This window comes from Stegodyphus dumicola, chromosome 10 (assembly GCF_044657685.1).
Source record: "Stegodyphus dumicola isolate Sdum_Otavi_A_Nest chromosome 10, ASM4465768v1".
Classification (NCBI taxonomy): domain Eukaryota; kingdom Metazoa; phylum Arthropoda; class Arachnida; order Araneae; family Eresidae; genus Stegodyphus; species Stegodyphus dumicola.
This window is the reverse complement of record NC_140777.1, coordinates 179437952-179459368: the sequence shown is the minus strand read 5'-3', so window position 1 is coordinate 179459368 and position 21417 is coordinate 179437952. Positions and strand designations below refer to the sequence as shown.

General features: G+C 34.5%; 1 protein-coding gene across 4 annotated transcripts in view; it reads right to left on the bottom strand.

The window, feature by feature from the left end:
* The window catches only part of LOC118187325 (ets DNA-binding protein pokkuri-like), a 132410-nt gene that overhangs the window by 21914 nt on the left and 89079 nt on the right, over positions 1–21417 (bottom strand). For all 4 annotated transcript variants that reach the window (XM_085825936.1, XM_085825935.1, XM_035357556.2 and 1 more), the window contains exon 2: positions 7060–7282. In XM_085825936.1, the coding sequence (XP_085682062.1) occupies positions 7060–7219 (160 nt within the window). In that variant the 5' untranslated portion in view covers positions 7220–7282. The remainder of the gene's footprint in view (positions 1–7059; positions 7283–21417) is intronic.

Genomic DNA, 21417 nt, shown 5'->3' with positions numbered 1-21417 from the left:
ATATTTACTTTTTTTTCTCAGATGATTTTGAATAAATGTAGTACATAAAAAAAATTTTTCGAAGTTTCTCGATCGATTTCGGAAGTGGGGAGGGAGTCGACTTATACGCGGGTTTCTTATTTTCTACGAATTTTTTATGTCGAAGTGGGGGGGGGGGTCGACTTATACGCGAGTATATACGGTAGTTATCGTTAAATGAATACTTCTTGTCTAAATAGCCTGTTCGTAGTGCATTGGAAACATCACTATCAGTTATTTTGTCCCATGAATTTTTTACCCAATTCACAACTTCTTGTAAGCCTGGTTTTACAAAATTACCTCGATGATTTCTCACCATTCTGTTTTCAATATATTCATTGATTTCCGTTCACAAATGATCCTTGAATGGCTTGTTTATTGCAATGTCAAGTGTCTGGAGGTAACCAGTCATTCCTGCCAGAATCATTATTTGATCAATCTTCCTCTCAGGAAGAAAGTTTATCATGTCTTTAGCGCGGTGAGTACTGGCTGAATCCCAAACTAGTAAACCTCTATTCTGACCCCTCAACAGCATAAAATCAACCCACGTTCTTTAACGAATTCTTTTTGTCACATTATTTTAAGTAGGGATTATTTTCGGGAGATGTCTTATTTCACAAAAGTTCCGAAAATCACGATAGGGCTTATTTTCGGAGGATGTCTTATTTTCAGAAAAAGACGGTAACTATCTGCTTTATTGCTTCAGTTTTAAATTAAATATGAGAGGAAAAAGTGAATGGGTTAGATTTTTACTAGGCCAAATGCGCGTTAGCCCGTATGGACTATTAATCTCGAAATTTGCATCGGCCCCTATTCTAAACGGCTGTATCATTTTTCCCATTTTTACTACCAAATATTATTCTCTACATTATTTTTAATGACAAAAATATAATGAAGAATCTGCATGTATGTTGATCGTATTGTGGGAAAAATACACTAGTATACAGTAAAAATAGTAGAGCCATCAAATGTTGAATAACGTAGTCCTCCACCCGAACATGTGAACACGAAAGCTCGAATTTTTAATATTTCGTATGTAGAGACATTAGGTATTTTTTGGAAGCAGGCAAGATGAAAAATGAGCAATCACCTTCGCCGGCAATCGAGCCACGGACCTCTGGAATACCGATCCAGCGTGCAGAATCACTACACAAAGAAGGCACGCTAGGAAGGCGGGAGAAATACCTTATACGTATTTTATAAACCTATAATGAATTTTTGTTTAAAAAACTCGGCGATTTAAATGCGAGCGGTGGCAACATTGTGAGGCTGTATATCAGAAATTCTGTTTCTAAATATTTTGTGATTTTGCTGCTGAATGGAATTCAATGTGACTTACGTGCGAAGAACGTGATATTTAATAAATAAAATTAGCTTACAAAACGTTAATATTAAAAAGACAAAAAATGTTTTTGCAAGCCACCTTACTAAGAAACCTGAACACCGATCTGATAAACTAAGAAGAGATTTGGGGGGGGGGAGATTAGAAATGTGTATGCCAATACATCCGCATCGAGAATTCTAAATATATGCTACTTTTAAAATTTTTGTAATTTAGCTGTTAAATTGTATATGGTGCAAGTGCGAAGAAAATGGTGCTTAATAATGAAGCTAAAATAAGAAAAAAGAAATGCGTTAGTAGGGTGTGCGCAATAACAGACTGGTAGATGGCGAGCTTAGGGAAAGTGTAAAAAACCTTAACAAATCCTTTTGAGCGATTTTTAAAATCTGGACCCTTTCAGATATTTAGCCTAAATGGGCGTTAGCCTGGAATGGCTATTAGTCTCGAAACGGCATTTTGCGTTGAATCACTTAAATGCGATGCATCACTATTCAAGGTGCTGCCACCAAATATTATTGCCCTGTATTATATCTAAAGAAATTAAATAATGAAGAAGCTGCATCAATGTATGCATGTTTGTCACACTGTAAGAAAACAACGGTACCTACAGTCATCAAATTTTGAATAACGGAGTCCTCCACTCGAACATAGGCCCCTGGAAGCCCGACTGTGGAATTTTTTTTATTGCCTATTTCACATTTTGTAAACCTTTAATGAATTTTTGATTAAAAAACTCAACAATTTCAAAGTGAGCAGTGGCAACACAGTGTAAGGAATAAAACATTTTCGTCTCCAGCGCGCAAGATTGTCTATCGGAAATTCTAAAGATATGCTGTTTTTAAACATTTTTAGCCCAAAGTGGTATTAGCCAAAATGCTCTTGAAACGTGTATGTGTCCGTAAATGAAACAAACGTACGTTTGGGCATAATATAAAATCTGAAAAACTTTCAGATTTTTTTTTTTTTTCTTTCTTTTCTTTTCTTCTTCTTCGTTTTTTCTTTTCAAATATAGCTTTTATAAACTAACCATGAATTAAGTAATAAAAAATTATTAAATTAGTATAAACTAAATCGCCCTGAAATAATATCTTGTCTCACGGGGAAAACATGGCGTCCGAGATGGATCACTTCCTCCGCTCGTCTCTTGTTACGCCACTGAGTTACCAATGATGAGTATGAAACAACTATTTCTATAAATAACCAAAAACATTTGTACGAAATTGCTGTACTCTAATTCAGAATTTTTAGTACTCATTATTGTTGGAAGTCACAAACGGGAAGAATGAGAACGGCTTATTTCGATTTTGTTTATATTATGCTGATAAATGCACTTTATACACGGGCTGGCGTCTTTGCCATCTGGGAGTCTCTCAAGTTCCTTTGCACCAACTCCCTAAACACATAATAAAATTTGATCTTTTAATATCAGACTGACAATAGAAATGTCGTTTTCATAAATGTAGTGCTGCCATCTATTGGTAGAAATAGTTAATTCAATCTACGATAAGTGAATTTGAAGCAACCATTTCGATTACACTGTCACCCCCCCTGCAATCCTACTTTACACTGGTATAACTCCATTTGCCCAATCGCATGTTTAATTATTAAAACAAAAAATTTTAAAATACCGCCCAAAATACTAATTTCTTTTAATTTCTGTTCTAAAAGTTGTAGTTGATTTTTCTTCAGTTCCTATTGTTTCATAGAAAAAAAAATCAATTTTATTTGCATATAATCTTTAAAAAAATGTATTATTGTTGCATTGTGAAACATTACCACAACATATAAGCAAAAAATATAGCCTTACAATGTAAAAAAATAATAAAATTTCATAGTACAAAATTCGGATTTCAATAATTTTTGAATTATTACGCTTTCTTATAAGAATGAGATTTAAAAAATAAATAGAATATTGGCCTGAATTAAGATAAATTAATCTAAACTATGCATTATTAAAAGTGGTTTCCATATAAGAACATCTTACACACGCTTTCCAGACGTACGTTATTCAAAAGTGGATAGGTCTAGGTACCGTTGTTTTATCACAATGCGAGAAAAGCATACATTTTGCAGATTCTTCGTTATTTAATTTCTTTAAATATAACACAGGGCTCTAATATTTTGTGGCAACAAGTGAACCGACATTTCTAGTGAACCAATGCAAAATGCCAATACGAAATTAATAGCTCTTCTGGGCTAATAATTAATGTTTCGTTTTAAGTGCCCACTGACTTCTGGTACGAAATCGCAAGAGCAGGAAACAGCCGTTGTACCATAATGCTTAATATCACCAACGAAAATTAGCTATCAGTCTATTTCATTTTTAAGCGCAAAATCCTTGCCAGGAAAAAACGAATTACTCTCCGGAATACTAGTTTGAATTCCAGATCAAGATAGATGACAGAATAACTCTATTCAGATTGACTGAAATCAGTGTGGTTTCTGTCTGCAGTCAGTGCTTCATGTTGGTAATTCAAAGCTTACGTATTGAGAATGATGGTGTATTGAGAATACGGCAAAGCACACTAGGGCTATCTGCCTAAAGGGAGGGATGCCTTCGTGGAGGACTTTCTAAGGGAAACTCGTATACACGTTACACATGGGGAAAACCACGAAAACGCCCGTTCGCGGGATTCGAACCTCGGACCGAACTACCAGTGTTCAGCGATTTTACCGCCCAGCCGCTGGTGGGCTGAAAGCTTACGAATCGAGTCGTCTGACCAAAAGAGTGGAAAAAGGAGGAGAGAAATGACACAGTTGTGAAAGCAGAAGAGATGGTTACAACCATTTTATGGATCCACCAACCATCCTTATAAGGCAATCCCACGTTTCCACAGTGCTGCAGAGAACGTCGCCCACTGGGTTAATAAGAAAACCAATCCCTTGCCTCAAGTATACAAATGGATTGTGGCTTCATAAAAACTAATATCACAAGAAATGGTGTTCAGAAGTTTCAATGGCACGCCATTTCCAAAGCGATGAAGAGATCAGAAGACGATGTACTGCATTTCTCATCATTTGACTGTGAGGACTCAAGTGTTCGCTGGTACAGGCAATAAAATTTCAGGTGAAGAATAGAAACAATAGCTGTAGTCAAATAAAGGCATTGATTGCAGGTTTTATAGTCTACGTACAGGTAGAAGCAATTTTATAAACCGTTTTAAAATTATTCATTATCTTTAAGTGGCCACACCTTAATTTTGCTTAAATATTGAGACCTGTAAATGCCTATTCATGCGCAAGTATTTTCTTTAACGTAGAAATTAAGTGATACATATTCTAAAGATAGCTTGTATATAAAGTCAGTTTTTCGGATAAGAGGTTGGGAACATCTTGGAATTTACAACAACAAAACAATTTCAAATTCCTAATTCGTAAGTAATTGTGCAGAAATTAGAATTCTGTTTTTCATCACAGCACGATAAAAGTACTCGAGTATAAATAGTTTTGTTGTGTTTCGCTCAGAATCAAACTTGCTTTAACAAGCCTTGTTCATATTATCTAATATAATATGCTCTTACGATGATGCGCACTGTTAACTCGCTATTGACAAGCGTATAATCTATCTTAATTTTCTCGAAAATAAATTAATATATTTCTAAAACCTACTGTTGAAATATTTGTTCTTTCTCATAAAATGACAGTAGCTTAGCGGTATGTATCAGAAAATTTTGACCTTATTCTTTACGTTTAGTGGTTACACAGTAACTGCAATATGCAGCAAGAAATAAGTACAGTACATTATTGTTAGTTAGTAAATGTATTCAACAGCTGATTTGCCTTTCGAATATTTTTTTCTGCCAATATTATAGCCGAGAAATAATGCCATTAAAGTTTCTTAAAGTTGCTGATTGTTTCTGCTTTTGTATAGTTAAAATAAATAACATAGAAATTGTGTCTCGAAATTATTCCCCACGTTTCGATATACATGCCTATCAATCATTTATTGAAATGAGTTATATTTTTTATTGTTATTTCCCACTGGAGTTTTTGAATTTAAAATAAAGTCTGCTGTGAGTAGAAATATAACGGGTTCTAGAACATTGTTGGTGGCCTTTCCTTTGTCGATTAATATTTAAAAGAATGCCATTTCAAAACAAGTTTCTCACCTTTTTTAAAATGAAACTAAAATGCAGAATGTGGATATTAACGACTGCTTTGTAAATCATCATCATCATCATAATTATACATAAAAGACTAAATGGTGCGTAAACGACTCACTTGTAATGGCAACTTTTAATTAAAATGAGATTGCTTAGACTTCAGTACCGAACAGCAATTACGTTAATTCAATGGCGAACAGCAAGAAAAATATTTCTCTCCGGATGTTAGAAATCTGTTATTCCAACAGTCGCTTTCTCATGTGTAAATGAATATAAGAATTAAATCACATTGCGTTTGCTTGTGGGTATAATTAAGTTTAAAATACATTTTTTTAAAATATGAAATTTGTACAAAATAAAAAAGTATGCAGGAAAATTTTTAAAGTTAAAAAATTAAAAATACAAAAAGAATTTATCTTCACTAGCAAGATCTGGACTTTACTAGACTTATAAATACCTCAATTTTAAAAAATGGGAATTTATTTTCAACATAATATATCACATAGATATTCTAGAATAGGGCTTAATTTCTAGAAGTGCCGAAGCCCTATGGAAGACCGTCACGAAAGAGGAACAAGAGTAAATACATAAATAAATAAATCTAAAAGGTTTCAGATTTTAAATTACGTTCAAAAAGGCGTTTTTTAACATATTATTAAATATCATGTCCTTCGCACTTAAACCATAAAATTCAGTTCAACAGCAATATCGCAAAATAATTTTAAATCTTTAGAATTACCGATACGCAGACTCTCACGCTGGAGATAAAAATGATTTTTCTGTACAACGTTGCCATGGCTCGCTTTGAAATCCTTGAGTTTGTTAATCAAAAATTCTTTAAAATTTTACAAAATATGAAATCGATAATAAAACCAATTCCAAATTTCAAATTTGGGCCTCCAGATGTCCCTATTCGCAGGAGGATTACGTTACTCAAAATTGGATGGCTCTAGGTACCGTTGTTTTATCACCATGCGAGACACATACATACATTTGTGCAGATTCTTCATTACTTAATTTCTTTAAATATAATACAGGGCGATAATATTCGGTGGCAACAATTTGAAAAGTGAAACAACGCTTAACGAAATTAATAATCCTTCTGGGCAAATTGCCCCTTTGGACTAAAAATGACTATTAAAATCATTAATAATTTAAAAATTAAATAGTTAATGAGTATCATATTAATTATTTAATTGATATTAATAATTAATATTTATGAGTTATTATTTAATTGATAATTATTATTTAATTCACTCGTGGTTAATTTATTATTATTTATAAAAATAGCTGAAAATTAAAGTAATTAAATAATTAAAATTACATCAAATGTACAGAGTTAAATTAAAATTTAATAAACGATTTTTAATATAATTTTATTATTAAAAATAAAATTTTCGACATCAAATTTCTAACAGTTACATAAAAGTGCCGGAGCATTCTTATTTAGGGCTCCGGTGCGCTCCAGCTAAAATTAGAATTTATTCCCAAAACTAAGAAGTACCGGATCAGGGCTCCGGTGCAATTTAAGCTCTGTTCTAGAGTCTATATGGTATTTTTCCCGTGACAGACGCAATAAAAGGTGAAGTTGCTTACGTATATTGGGCGGAAGTAAGTTGTGCGCTTCTAGCGGTGGTTGTAAAGATTCGGTTGGCGACAGTCTGGACGTTGGCGATAAAGGGACGGCATATACTGGCACACATCGCCAACCGGGAAGGTTGAGGTAGGCAGGTTCGAGGCTTGGGGAACACTCCATAGACGTACGGATCAGTCATGGGGGCATTCTCATCAAGATAGGTTAGTTCAATCACTTCGCCTTCTACAAATGAAAACAAAAAAGTGTTCAGTAAAATAAGCATGGAAGCTTCTGCTGAGACATAAAACAAATTATTTACAAGAAAATTGAACCTGTTTAATTACAGATAATTGAAATAAGTTAATACCAAATGTTAAACTAAAAATTATTATTATTATTTACAAACAAGTACATTGAGAACAAATAACAAATCCAAAAAATAAACTGAAGAAAAAAATAAAACGCATAATGTAAAATTTTGCTTAAAATTATGATAATAAAAAATTATCTTCATTGCATAGTTTCGCAAAAAATTTTTATTTTTGATATAGTTTCTTTAGATTAACAAAAACGAATCTCTCGTATTCACAGATGCTATATCATTATTATAATCCAGTTTTGCTAAACTTTATTATACTCTTTTGAAACATTTTTACGCATTTTTCCAATGATAAGTTTAAGAAGAAAACTGCGTTTTCAAATTGCAATCCAAATAATCACTACATAATATTTAAATACTGATAAAAGAAAGGACGGGGACAATTAAACGATTTCTTTGCGCACTCGAAAAGACAGAAAACTATTGAAGATCACGCGAGGAAACTGTTTGTCCACTGAGAGTTAACTGTTGGATTTTCGTGATGAAAACAGCCGTTTTCATTAGGAATTAGCTGTTGGAATTTCTTGACGAAAATAGCGGTTTTCATTGTAGGATCATTTCTGATGAAAACTGCTACACACGCAACTAAGCGCCAATATTTTCAAGCATCAGCGTTCAAAAAACGGAATTTGAATCGGAATGCTTATGCATATTAACGCAAATCATCATTTAATGAATTCAACTTTATGAAGGAAAATATCTATTTTCGTCGCAGCTTATTTTATTTCGTCGGGTTTATGAAAGTTTTAACGATTTTTATTATAGTTCACATACTGGAGTATTTTGAGGGTTCGACAAAAGGTGTGTTACAGAATATTCTATTCGTTCTATAACTTGATCAAGTCTGAATGTTTCTATTAGGAAATCATCCTTTTCATTTCGCTACGAAAATATACAGAGGCTGTTCGCACATTTTTTAGATGATTTTGGTAAGCGGTAATAAAAAATCGTTTGCTGCAAAAGAATTAATTGCAATTGTACTATATTTTTTAAAGTCAAAATTATCGTCTGTGTCTTGAAAGTTTTGTTTTTATTCAAAATGGCGAATTTAACAAAGAAGTGGTTCGAAGGCTACATTTACGTTCTTCCCGAAGAGAAATATGCATACTCCGTTATCCAAAAACGATGTGAGAGTCATGGTTTTGTGATATCTAAAGCGTCGATAGGTAATATCATCAACAAGAAAGGAAAAAACGTCAAATTGGAGCCTCAAGTGGGACAAAAATTCCAAACAAGTATCCAAGGAAAAAACGGACATCTTCGACTATTGCAAAGGTACGTTGTTTAATGTTAAAAGAAAATCCCCCTAGTCAAAGGACAGTTGCAAAATTATTAAAATGCTCGGTGTCCACTGTAAACAAAATGATAAACGTTGATTTAAAACTTAAGGAAAGCGAAAAAACGAAATGTGCATCGTCTTCTTCCAAAGCATATCGCTCAACGCAGGACACGCTGCAGAATTCTATATGAGAAACACTTATCCAAAGAAAAATGCAAAACAATTGTCACAGCAGATGAAGCAGGGGTGTATTTAAATGATTGTAACAAAAAAAGAGCCATTTATTATCATAAAAGTGGAGAAAAAAATTTAAGTACATGGTTCAAAGAATCGAAAGAAAGTTTTTCTAAGGGATTCATGATTGTTGCTGGTTTTTCTTATAATGATATTTTATATAATGAAAAAATGCTGAAAAAATGATATTTTATATAAATTTGAAAATGGAAGAGTTCTGCTAGTAGTACCAGAAGCTAAATGAGATTATACAGAAGGGATGTAAAAGAGGCCATTTTGCTGTAGAGAAAACGGCGAATGCGGTAGAGCAAGAATTTTATATTCCTAGATTGATGCTGCGTAGAGTGCACACTGTACAACAAAGGCTTTATCAGTTCAATACCAAAGGAAAACGTCTCATTAAGTACTGTCTGTCTATGAGAAGAACAGGTCCTGCCACAGTATCTGGCAGCTGGCGGTCGCTGTAGCAACAGGGCTAGTATATTTCAAATAGAGGCGAACCAAGGGTTGCCAGTTCATCTTTAAATACGTCAAGATGGAAAACTGAAGTAAATCTTCAAGACACCCCTACGGAAAATGGGTTACGGCTCGTTTCTACGGCAACAGACAGCTGCAGACTAACTGGCGAGAGCTTTTTTTATGATTGACAGACTATACCTATCATGTCGACTTTGTTGGACCACTTCCATCAACAAACAAGCGATTCTAAAATATTGTAGCCACTATGTTTTTTTTTTTAAACCAGAGCCTTGAAAAGTGAACAATGCCCTCGCCTAGACCTCTCGAATAGGCGCCAAGTGTGCACCGTTACACCACGAAGGTATGCTGGAAGGAGAGAGAAAATACCTTATGTACTCTCTCTTTTAAAGGGCGACTTGGGATTAGGGGATTTAATCGCCAAATACTGGTGATCACGAATGGATCACTGGTGTCCATCACCTTTCGTAGTTCTGACGGCATCGTAGAGTCCTTAGGTTTTTTCTTAATGTTGAAGACGTGAAACAATGAGCAATGGCGGGATTCGAACCTGGACCTCTCCAATACGCGCCGAATGTGCTAGCGTTGTAAGGATCTTAAGTTTTACTAACGTTTATTTTATTTTAAATCTTTACTATCACTTCTTATTTTCTACTTCCGGCCAGAATTAAAAGCTTTAACTTATTTATGCAAATTTGTCTGGCGAACGCCAAGTACTTAAGTTGTGGCTTTTTTCCAAGCAAGAGAGAGAAAGGAGTTACTAGAAGCAGGCCGCTTGCCTTAGCAGTTTCACTCGGTTGCTGGTTGCCTTCCAGGCCAGAGGTTTAATCCTCTTGATAATTTTAAACGTATTGTAGTGTTAACAGTTCTCTGTACTACATACGGCTTCCTGTTAATATACGGCCAATCTTCCACGTAGGCCCTTGTTTATTATTCCAAAGTTAAGTTAGAGTTTAGTTAATATTTTTTATATTCTTACGTTCAGACCACAAGTGGTTGGTCTCTGTATTCCGAAGTCCGGAAATTATTGTAAAGAGTGAAAAATAAAGGGTTTCGTATACCCTTCCTGTGTATCTTGTCTACTTCCCACATTTATTGAACATAGCTTTAGTAAGCTCCCTGTTCCGAGTCAGGTCTTTGCATGTTCCCAAAGCAAGTAAGGCGGAACACTGAACCTGATAGCGTTACACCACGAAGGAATGCTGGAAGGAGGGAGAAAAAAACCTTATGAGATTTTCATTGTGGTCGACGCTTTCACGAAGTTTACCTGGTTTTATCCTGTGGAACCTCCATCTACGTAGGAAGTCATCGCGAAATTGTATTTGGAAATCCTACCAGAATCATTTCTGACAGAGGTAATTCCTTTACATCGAAAGAGATTGAAACTTACTGAACGAAAGAAGAAATAGAGGATATCAAAATTACCACCGGAATTGCCAAGAGAAAATGGGCAAATTGGGTGGATACACAGGATTTTAATTCCTGTTTTGTGAAAGTTGTCACATGAAGATTCGACAAAATGTTTTAAGTTATGTCACAGATGTGCAAAGGATAAACGATAGTACATCCACAAGAAGCACAAAGTGTTCGCCGTTTGAACTGCTTGTACGTACTAAAATGAAGAATAAAGATTTAAGGATTAGCGAAATATTGGATGGAGAATATTGAAACTAATTAATGCAGGAACGTGATTTGAAATGAGGGAGGATGTGAAAAGAAATATTTTGAAGCTGCAAGAAGAGAATCATAAACAATTCAATAAGAGAGAAATGAAACCCATACTGTATGAGATTGATGATTTAGTAGCCATTCAGAGAACTCAGTAGGGACTGGATTGGAATTAATACCCAAATTTCATGGACCTTGCAGAGTTACAACCATCAAAATAAAAGATAGATATGAAGGTGAGAAAGTAGGATGCCACGATGGACCTGATAAGACATCCACTGCAGCTGACCGTATGAAGCCATGGCTAAGTGATTAATGATTGTATAGTTACAAATCTACATCTGATATTTTTTTTTTTTTTTTTTTTTTTTTTTTTTTTTTTTTTTTTTGCTTCGTCTCTTGCAGGTTATCCCATGACGATGGTGAAGTCTTCCCAACAGACATCCGGGGGCGAATGTCAACCAAAATGGCTGAAAATGTAGGTACCAAAATGGCTGAAAATGTAGGCCCAGCGAGGACTGACTTCACTTCAGTTTGCTGCCGAGGCAGAGGATCAGATGAATCGTAGCAAATGTGCTTCTGAACAAAGCAGATGTGTTTTGTAGGCAGAAAGAAGGAGGATCTCACTGACGAACCTTCTAGGACTTTTTGATGGGATAGCAGTCTTCACAAATATGTAATAGTATCCAGCCAACATTTGTGAATACCTGAACTTTGTGCCAGGGATCTTTGATTATGTAGATCTAATGGAACTGTGTATGAACTAACATAACCTTGTGGGGTCGCCCAGCAACTATGTCAGTGCCATGTCTAGCAAGATTTCTAATGCCATCATAACAGTTTAGTAATAAATTAGTATAGTTCATACCTTCGTGCTCTAGTTTATACCCCACATGAATATAAAATATTATTGTTTTGCATCAAAGAGCTTTTCATATTCTTCCCATTTTCCCTTATTATAGACAGGAAACTAGAAAGCTTATTAGTTATTCAACTTCATATCATAAAACTATTCAACAAACTATTCATTCAACCTGATTGTAATATTTCATTTCAGTTAATAATTTGTGGTGGTTGAACCAAATCGTGGTATTTAAAGAGTAATTTTCTTTACCTCTTACGTAAATAACTTCCCTAAGGACAAAGCAAATGACAGTCATTCACTCAGAGCCATTACGTCTTAGCACCGTCATCCAAGAATATAAAAATCTCCAATTACAACATCAAGGTTTTTATTTATACGCGAATTAATTGTTTTCCTGCCTTAAAAGCAACGCTTTCGAATTCCAGAAACATTCAAGGTTGCCTCTTTCATCTATTTCCAGATACACGCCTCATCGCTACATTTTTCTTGTAGAAGTTAAATATGTTGTTACATTAAATGAAACAAAGAAGGAGATTTGGGTTCATAGATATTGCGAAAATTCGGCTCACTAAAGAATGTTTAGAAGAAATTATCAAAATGCAGTCTTTCCTTATTAATGTTTGAACAATAAATCCCTAAAACCAAGATTTAAAAAAATCATGGGACGAAAATTAAATATAAAGAGGTGCACTTATAATGATGTTTCTGTTTCAGAATAATAAAAGGGATAATAAGTTGTAGAGACTTATGTTATTTCGAAGCAGGAGAGGTGGAAAATGAGCAACGCCTTCGCCGGGACTCGAACCACGGGCTCTCGAATACGTGCCGACCACTACACTACGAAGGCATGCTAAGAATGTGGAAGAAAATACCTTATATACTCCCCCTTTTGCAAAGCGACTGGGGTTTTAAGGGTCTCAATCGCCAAATCCTGGTGGTGGAGAATCATCATTCACCACCTTTTAGTTCGGGCGCCACTGTAGAGAAATTAGGTATTTCTTGAGAAGGAGAGATGAAAAATTAGCAATGCCCTCGCCGGGAATCGAAACACGGGGTTCTTGAACACGCGCCGAGCATGCTGACCACTACACTAAGAAGGCGGCAGAAATACCTTATATACTCCCCCTTTTACAACGCGACTGGGGTTTTAGGGGACCCAATCACCAAACCCTGGTGGTGAAGAATCATCATTCACCACCTTCTTTTTTTAGTTCGGGCGCTACTGTAGAGACATTAGGTTATTTCGAAGCAGGACAGATGGAAAATGAGCAACGCCTTCGCCGGGACTCGAACCACAGGCTTCTTGAATGCGCGCCGAACGTGCTGACCACTACACTAAGAAGGCGGGAGAAATACGTTATAAAGTTATTAAAGCTTAAATACTTAGATTAACTATTGATGTAGCCCATCCAGAATGTATTTAGTTATCCAACAATCTATATCTAAATATAATAAGAAAAAATCATTAATTAACATATACATTTATGTAGCAGCTGAATATATTTAAATCTACTTAACGTACAATGTTCTATTGTTTGAATTTTATTCCATTTTATTACCTATTTACCTTGTTATGTTCTGTTATATATTATTATGTATAAAACCTTAGATACAATCAATGCAAGCATGTAATCTGCAGTGTTTTATCTGTCTGCTGGTAGATGAATAACAGGAAACGACTGCGCATATACACGCTCAAAGATAATATTAAAGAAATCGGTCTTCGCTTGCCTATCGACGGCACTTGTCTCCTTGCGACTCACAGTTTCGCTGGAGTGGTGGATCTGGGGACCCAAGGTGCCTTCATCCTCCATCAACAGTCCATCCAGAAATTCCAAAAATTCAGGAAATTGAATTCGCCCCCAAGATCTTTTAGTATAATGGGGCAGATGTGAGAATTTTATTTCTCCGTTTATAATAATTTATTTCAACAAAGATCGTGCAGTTAAAAATTATTCCCAACCCCGTGGTATAAAATGCAAAATACTTCTTCGACAAAATAATTAACAAATTTTTATTTAAAACCATTTTCATTTACGTAGAATTAAAAAGATATAAATGAACTTTCATCAAAATATTTTAACTACAAATTTTTATTTACGTAAGTCACAAATCTAAACACATATCCTTGTTTTTATTTTTAACTATATGAAACTAAACAAATACATTACTTTTATTAAAGTGAAACAAAATGCAGAACTAAATCCTAACAAGCGAAAGTTCAACTAAAACATTACATTTTTACTGATGCGATATCGATATAACAAATCTGTCTGCAAATAATCAAACTTTGCATAAAATAATAAAAATATAAAAAAAAAATAAAATAATTACATTTGAAAGTTATAAAAATGCTAACAAATTTTTATATTGTTTATGTAAATGAAAAATTGAAAATCTGTGACAAGTAAATTAACAACAAGTTTAATTTTACTTGGGGTAGGAAGAAATGTAAACGACCCAGATAACTGTATTTAGACTTTTAGAGTTTTACGTATGTGTTTAAAATCTTAAGCATTTCTCTAACGGCAAGGCGTTTGCCGATTAAGCATTCGTCGGAAACATTTGTGGGTATTTCATGATTTCCTTTGTAGTGAGATATTACCATTAAAATTGATAAAATGAAATAATTATTTTTTCTTATTTAGTGCATTTGCCTAGCGGAAAAAATGTTTTTAATTATATTTTAGTACTTTTCTCTTTCCCTTTTTTAACTTTCGCATTTTTGCGGACTTTCCTGATACTTTGATTTCGTATGGAAATAGTTTTCTCTCTCTCTCTCTCTCTCTCTCTGTGCAAAGAACGGAAAAAATACTTTACTAATTTTTAATTAATAATGTTACGCAATGTCAAGGCGCAGTAAGGAAACCTCCCCGCAAAGCAAGTTTAGGGTTGCCATAACAAGGCAAGGGAAGGAAGGGGTGCCATATTTGGCGAAAAATCGCCCATTTGACGACAAAATTGGCGATATGCTATGGACGGATGGAGAACTTTCTGGAACGAATTCTTACCGGTTTAACCCAGAATGTTCTCTAACACAAGCCGAAAGCTATATGAACCCTGCTGGTCCGTAGTCAGTTAGTGCCTCGTCTAGAGTGCGAGACAGTTATGTTCCAAACTCTGAATGGGTCCCATATAATGAGGACCTGGGATGGAGGTCCTTCGTCTGGTGTGTCAGTCTCGAGTTAGTCAGTCTGTGCGGAGTCGATCGAGTTGACAGCCGGGCAGCGAGTGCCGAGTGGGTCGTCGAGTGCATCGAAAGAGTCTCTTAGTGTATCGTGGTTAGTGCATCGTCGAGAGAGTGTGTTGCGCTCCGGGAACGACTAAACCGAAGAGTCAGGAGCTGTGCTCTATGTGTTGTCGAGTGCATCGCGAGTTGTAGCGTGGAGAGTCTCGAGAGTACGTGGAGTTCCGAGAACGACCGAGGGGAGTCGGGAGCTGTACTCTGGTGCTTTGCAGTGAAGCTGTCTCCACCGTTATAGCCTGATAACCTGAAGGCTGTGCCGCTGATTGTTCCAGCGAGTGTATAGTAGATCTTCGACGACTGTGAAACGTTATTTTAGAGCTGTCCTGATTAATATTGGCTAAATAAAGTGTATTTCGATACTTCATCAAGTGTCGTCGTTATTCACTCCAAATCCACACGAACCACGTAACGTGGTGAAGGAAGAAAATAACGTAACAACTGGTGTCAGAAAAAAAAAAAAAAAAAAACGCAACAATAATTTTAATACTTAGCAATTTTATACAGATAAAATTGCGTAAAAAATAGCATTTTGAATTCAAATGATTCCATAGAAAAGAATGTATTGGAAACTCCTACGCACCTTAATCGGTTTTTGAAGATAATAATACAATGACGTTGTATAAACGAAAGTATGGGGAGGGTATGAAATAAAATAACCTAGAATAAAAAGCATTCCCATATTTTACAGATTACTGTTCAACTAAATCGGCGAATTAGAATTTTTCTTTCAAGCGGCTGGAGCTGACCGGAAGTAGGTCAGACGGTTGTCTTCCTACAACCTCATTTGCATGGTAGTGCTCGTGCCTTTTCGTGGAATACAGTCAGATTTCCTATTCTTTTGTTTAATCGTCTGTGATGGCTCTCCAATGTGATAATTAAGTCTCTGTGTAATAATATTTGAGCAAAAGAAAACAACTGGATAATTAAATCTCTTCCGTAAATGTCGAGTGTTTTTCTAAATTTGATGTAATTTAGTAAATGGCGTATTTCTCTAATGAAAAAGGCTACGAAATAGTAAAAAGTTACCATTATAATAACGAAGTTTTCAACGTAAATGCTTGCAGAAGCAATAACATGTATGTTTTAAATTACATGGTTTTAGTAGTGTGCATTAAATACTAAAAATATTTATATATTTTTTAGTTATTTCAACATTTTTTGTTACATATGACTAAGAATTAAGTTGTGTGTGTCATTATATTGACGATTTTTGAACGAAAATTTTCAAATAGAATTTTAAATGAGACTAAATGCGAGCAATTATACACTGAACCCTATCGCGGCCACCACTTCCCTAATAAGACCACATCTGAAAGCTACTAGTACTTCTGAGGGACATAAATAAATTAAATCTGATGTGTACACTACATGACTTCCTTGTACGTAAATATTAAATATACGCATTTTTTTCTGCATTTCATTTAAACTTATTTCCTCGAATTTCTTTAGAGATATATTTCTCATTCAATTAATTCAGTTCTCGCTTCACGACAAGGCAAAAATACATGAAACTTCAAAATATCTTTATTAAAAATTGAAAAATATAGAAAAATATAAAACATATATACAGTTAAAACAATTTAAAGAACAATTTTTACAATTAAAATTAGAGTTTCTACGCCAAAACAAGCAATTCGGCCAGCGGGCAAGAACGCAGATTTTTCGGTGCACCCAACTGAAAGTTTACTTTCGGTCTAAGTTTCATATGTAAACAAATATGGCTGCTGTGGTTTAAAAAAAAAAGGCTTAGCCGCACTTAAATAACTTTTAAATTGTTGATAATTTTACAACTATAACATGAAGGTTAACTAAAGGCATAAAAACCTTAATCGGAAGATAAAAACAGCATAATCCAATCATTTTTAAAGGAAAAAAAAAAAAAAAAAATAAGAATAAAGTAACTGAGATCACCGAGCAGAGTAACAGGGTGGATACATACATACATACGTATATTTATATACTTTTAGTTCCGCCGACCAAAAAGGAAGGTGCACATGTACATGTTATAGCAGGGCCACATACAAAATTTAAACGTTATGAGGCTATTCGTTTTTGAGTTATGCGAGATACATACATACAAACGCACGTACAGTCGCCACGAAAAAATATCTTCTGAATCCATTTTAAATCAGTTTTATAATTCGTTTGGGGGAAAAGAGTCCTTTATTCTGTTCTTAGGTACAGATGTCACGCAAAGACATCGCTAAATTGCATTCGTTAGCGGTCAAAATGGATATTTGCGTTGAAATATGGTACCCGTAATTTTCGTGATTACAACACTTCCTTTATTTCGTGCAAGGAAGTAATAAGGACTGAACATGACATCTCTAGAATGAAAGTGAACTAGAATTAAACACCATCACTTCCACTCTCCATCAAACCATATAGAATCATGGCTAGTCGTCATAGAGGGAATTTCAGTTTATGTGCCTAACTAAGAAATCACTTCTAGAGTTCTTTGAAATTACATAAATGTATTATATATTTATGAAATTACATAAATGTATTATAAATTACATAAATTATCCCATGTTTTTATATAATTACATTTAACCAAGAATATTGAGTTACCTAAAAATTTGTGTTTACTTTTGGTGCACACAGAAAGAAACACATTACGTTAAGAAACACATTACAGTTCTGGAACTTTCCACAAAAGTACTCGTACAGCTCTTTTCTGTATTTATTACTACTTTTGTGCATGAAAAATACACACACATGTATTCCATTTCCATAATTTAAAACACGAAGCATAGTTCCCCCGTCAAAATTTTAAATACATTTTTATTTACGTAGAATAAAATACATTGCTGAATAAATTTTATTACAAATAAAATAAACTAATGTAATTAAACTTTTACTAGCATCTCGAAACTCACTTTTTGACCGTATCACTTCTGCATACTTTCCAAACTGTTGCCACCAAATTTTATTACCATGTATTATTAAAAACAATTAAATAACAGAGTCCATATATATATATATATGTATAAATACGTAAATATGCATGCATGCATTGTGGAAAACGACAGCACCTACAGCCACTAAATTTTTAATACACATAGTTCTCCCGTGCCCGAAATTTGAATTTCGGATTTTTTTTTTTTTTTTTTTTTTTGATTTATTTCATATTTTGCACAAATTAAACGGATTTTTGTTTCACAAACTCTGCGATATGAAAGCGAAACAAATTATTTTTATTTCCAACGCGTCACACTGTTGTCATTCCGCAGAATGCAAGATCTCTCAATTTCAGTTCACAAATTCACTTATTTGAAAGCAATGTGTTGCCGTTGCCTCAAATAGAATACTTATTATCTCCACGCACAAGCGTGTTGCCTATCAGTAAAGCGTAATATATTTAACGCTCAAATTTAATCTTTCTGTTATTGAATAGCAAAACAAGTGATTGAAAGGTAAAAAACTCAATTCTTTTTTTTTTTTTTTTTCCTAGTAAAATACTGTTAAGTGCATGCGGGTTCGTAATGGATTGAAGGCACACAGAACCGATGATAGCTTGATAAAATTTATTTTCCGAAAAGAAACACATTACAGTTCTGGAACTTTCCACAAAAGTACTCGCACAGCTCTTTTCTGTATGACAGAGAACAATCAGTAGTTACTACTTCAAACTACTAAGGAAATTAAACGCAAAGCAATGCAAAGCGCATCAAAAGAGCGAAGCTGGCACGGAGATCTCTCAATACTCCGAAGTCTAATTCTGAGTTAAAACTGAAAGCTAATGCTCTCAATGGTCTTATATAGATTTCTTCCGGCCGAGAATTGTCCAGTACTGTCCCTTCCTCGAAATTACTGGAAGGCATATACGGTTAAAGTTACATATTATAAGGTATTTCTCCCGCCTTCTTAGCATGCCTTCGTGGTATAATGGTCAGCACGCTCGGCGCGTATTCGAAAGGTCTGAAGTTCGAGTCCCGGAGAAGGCATTGCATATTTTTCACATCCCCTGCTTCGAAATAACCTAATAACTCTATAGTATAAGGGCTGGCCTAATAACTCTATAGTATAAGGTTACAGTTACATATATAGATCAATTACAGTTATACAAGTCACCAGGGAGAAGAGGCACAAAGACCCAGCATAAATAGCCGTAACCCCCCCCCCCAAGGAACACAAAGGGAATTCCATTCATAGTCTGGGCAGTGGCGTAGCTAGGGTGGGTCAAGGAGGGACATCTGTCCCCGGGCGCAGCATCCAAGGGGCGCCAAATTGATGCTACGAAATGTTTTAATGAAATGTTTTCCATTCTTGGCACACAGAAAGGGGCGCAAATGTTCAGTTGTCCCCGGGCGCTGGTCCCTGGGCGCTGCGCCCCTGAGTCTGGGTTAAAATTCACGGAATATAAATTTTTTGAGATAAAAAAGTAGCGTAGTTCGTCCCCAAGAGTTGATCAAGCGCAGCCAAACCGCCAAGAACAACTATAAAATCTAACCATGTAGCAACCTCACATCCAAGAGAGGGACAGGACAGTACCATTACGCTCACTGCCAAGCCTGCCTGAACCCCCCCCCCCGAATAAATGAAGATTCTAATCCTGTAAAGAGTGATTATATATCCCCATGGCCGAAATAGATTAAATATTGCAGTTAATACGGAAAACGGACCAAAATGTCGCCAAATGGCCGTTAGATGGGCGGTATTCGGTGATTTCTTGCCAAATTTAGCGACAAAAATTAGTCGCCAAAACCATCGCCTTTAGCGAGATAGCCATTTACCTCAATGTTAAATGGATCTGCCCATGTAATCTCATTTTTCAGGCGCAGCTTCACATTTTTCAGGCATTTCTTGTTACATTATACAAAAGATATTACAATTTCACACATAAGTTCAGTAAAATTATTTACATATGTAAAAACTCGTTAACAAAATCATTTCTATTTTCTAATCTAATTGATTTAAAAATATATTTCAATCGTGAGATGTCTTTAAATCGTGCCTAGAAATAGTAAATATTTTTATGGAACGACATTAGCTGGACTCGTTAAAATCATTACATACATTTTTTTAAACTTTTTTTATAATAAATCTTTTAGGCGACTAACGCTCGAGAGTCTAGTTTTAAAAAAATAATATAGAGAATATTAAAAAAAAATGTATGGTAACCTCTAACGCTCTATCAGGAATTCTAAAGTTATACTAGTTCTTACATATTTTGCAAATTTCTTCTTGAATTTTAAGTGAGGCAAGTGCGAAGAAAGCAGTTCTTAATAAGCTAAAAAGACATAAATATAGTGTTACCACGAGTCAGTCCAAAAGCAGAAGCAGACTGGAAACCTGGGAATGCTCAGCGAAAAGTTTAAAACATCTTAACAAATCCTCCGGTGCGAAGTTAAAATCTGAAATTTTTAAGATTTTCTTTCTTTCTTTTTTTTTTAAATTATTCTAATTTAAATTTTAACCACAGACTTGTTTTTGCGTAGAAGCTAAATCTAAACACATTATCTTGCTTTTTATTTTTACTATACGAAGTTAAACAAAGAAATTGTTTTTTCTTTCTCTAAAGTGTTAGCAAAGTGCAATAATAAATTACATGCCTAATTTATAATAATCGTTATAACTTGGCACTTTTGCACGAATAAAGCTGCATGAAAGAACAGCATTCTATTATGCAATTTTATAATTTTATGAAATTTAATATACTATATAATTTATAAATTTTTTTACATAATATTTTCATACTTTTCGGTCAATAAAAGGGAATGGGGTTAGTAAAGAAAACCACAACCTCTAAGCATAAAAAATTTTATCAGTCTAGTCAGATAGCAGAAAATTTATTATTATTTTTGACATTATTTTTGGCTTCAGGTACTCAAACCTATCTAACATTGTAAGACATAATTTAATTAATTAAAATTTCTCTTAAGCAATTTTTGAATTGAAAAATTCTTCACTGTTCATAGCTTATAGATCTATTTAGGGATAGATTAGCCCAAATCGGTAAATTACGTTAATGATTTCGAATACACATAACCTGAAATTTTATTTTGTTATCTACTCGGTGGTACAAAGGACGGAATTCTGCAATGATTAGTTTGATCATCAAAGAAGGATATATGTGTGAAAGGATATAAGGTGGTATACGTATATAAAGATAGGATAAGAATATAAGGAAAGGATTAAGTATGTGTAAAAAGGAAGGATATGTGCCAAAGAAATGTTATGTGTGAAGCAAGGATCTGTATAAAACGATAAGGATATAAAAATATGC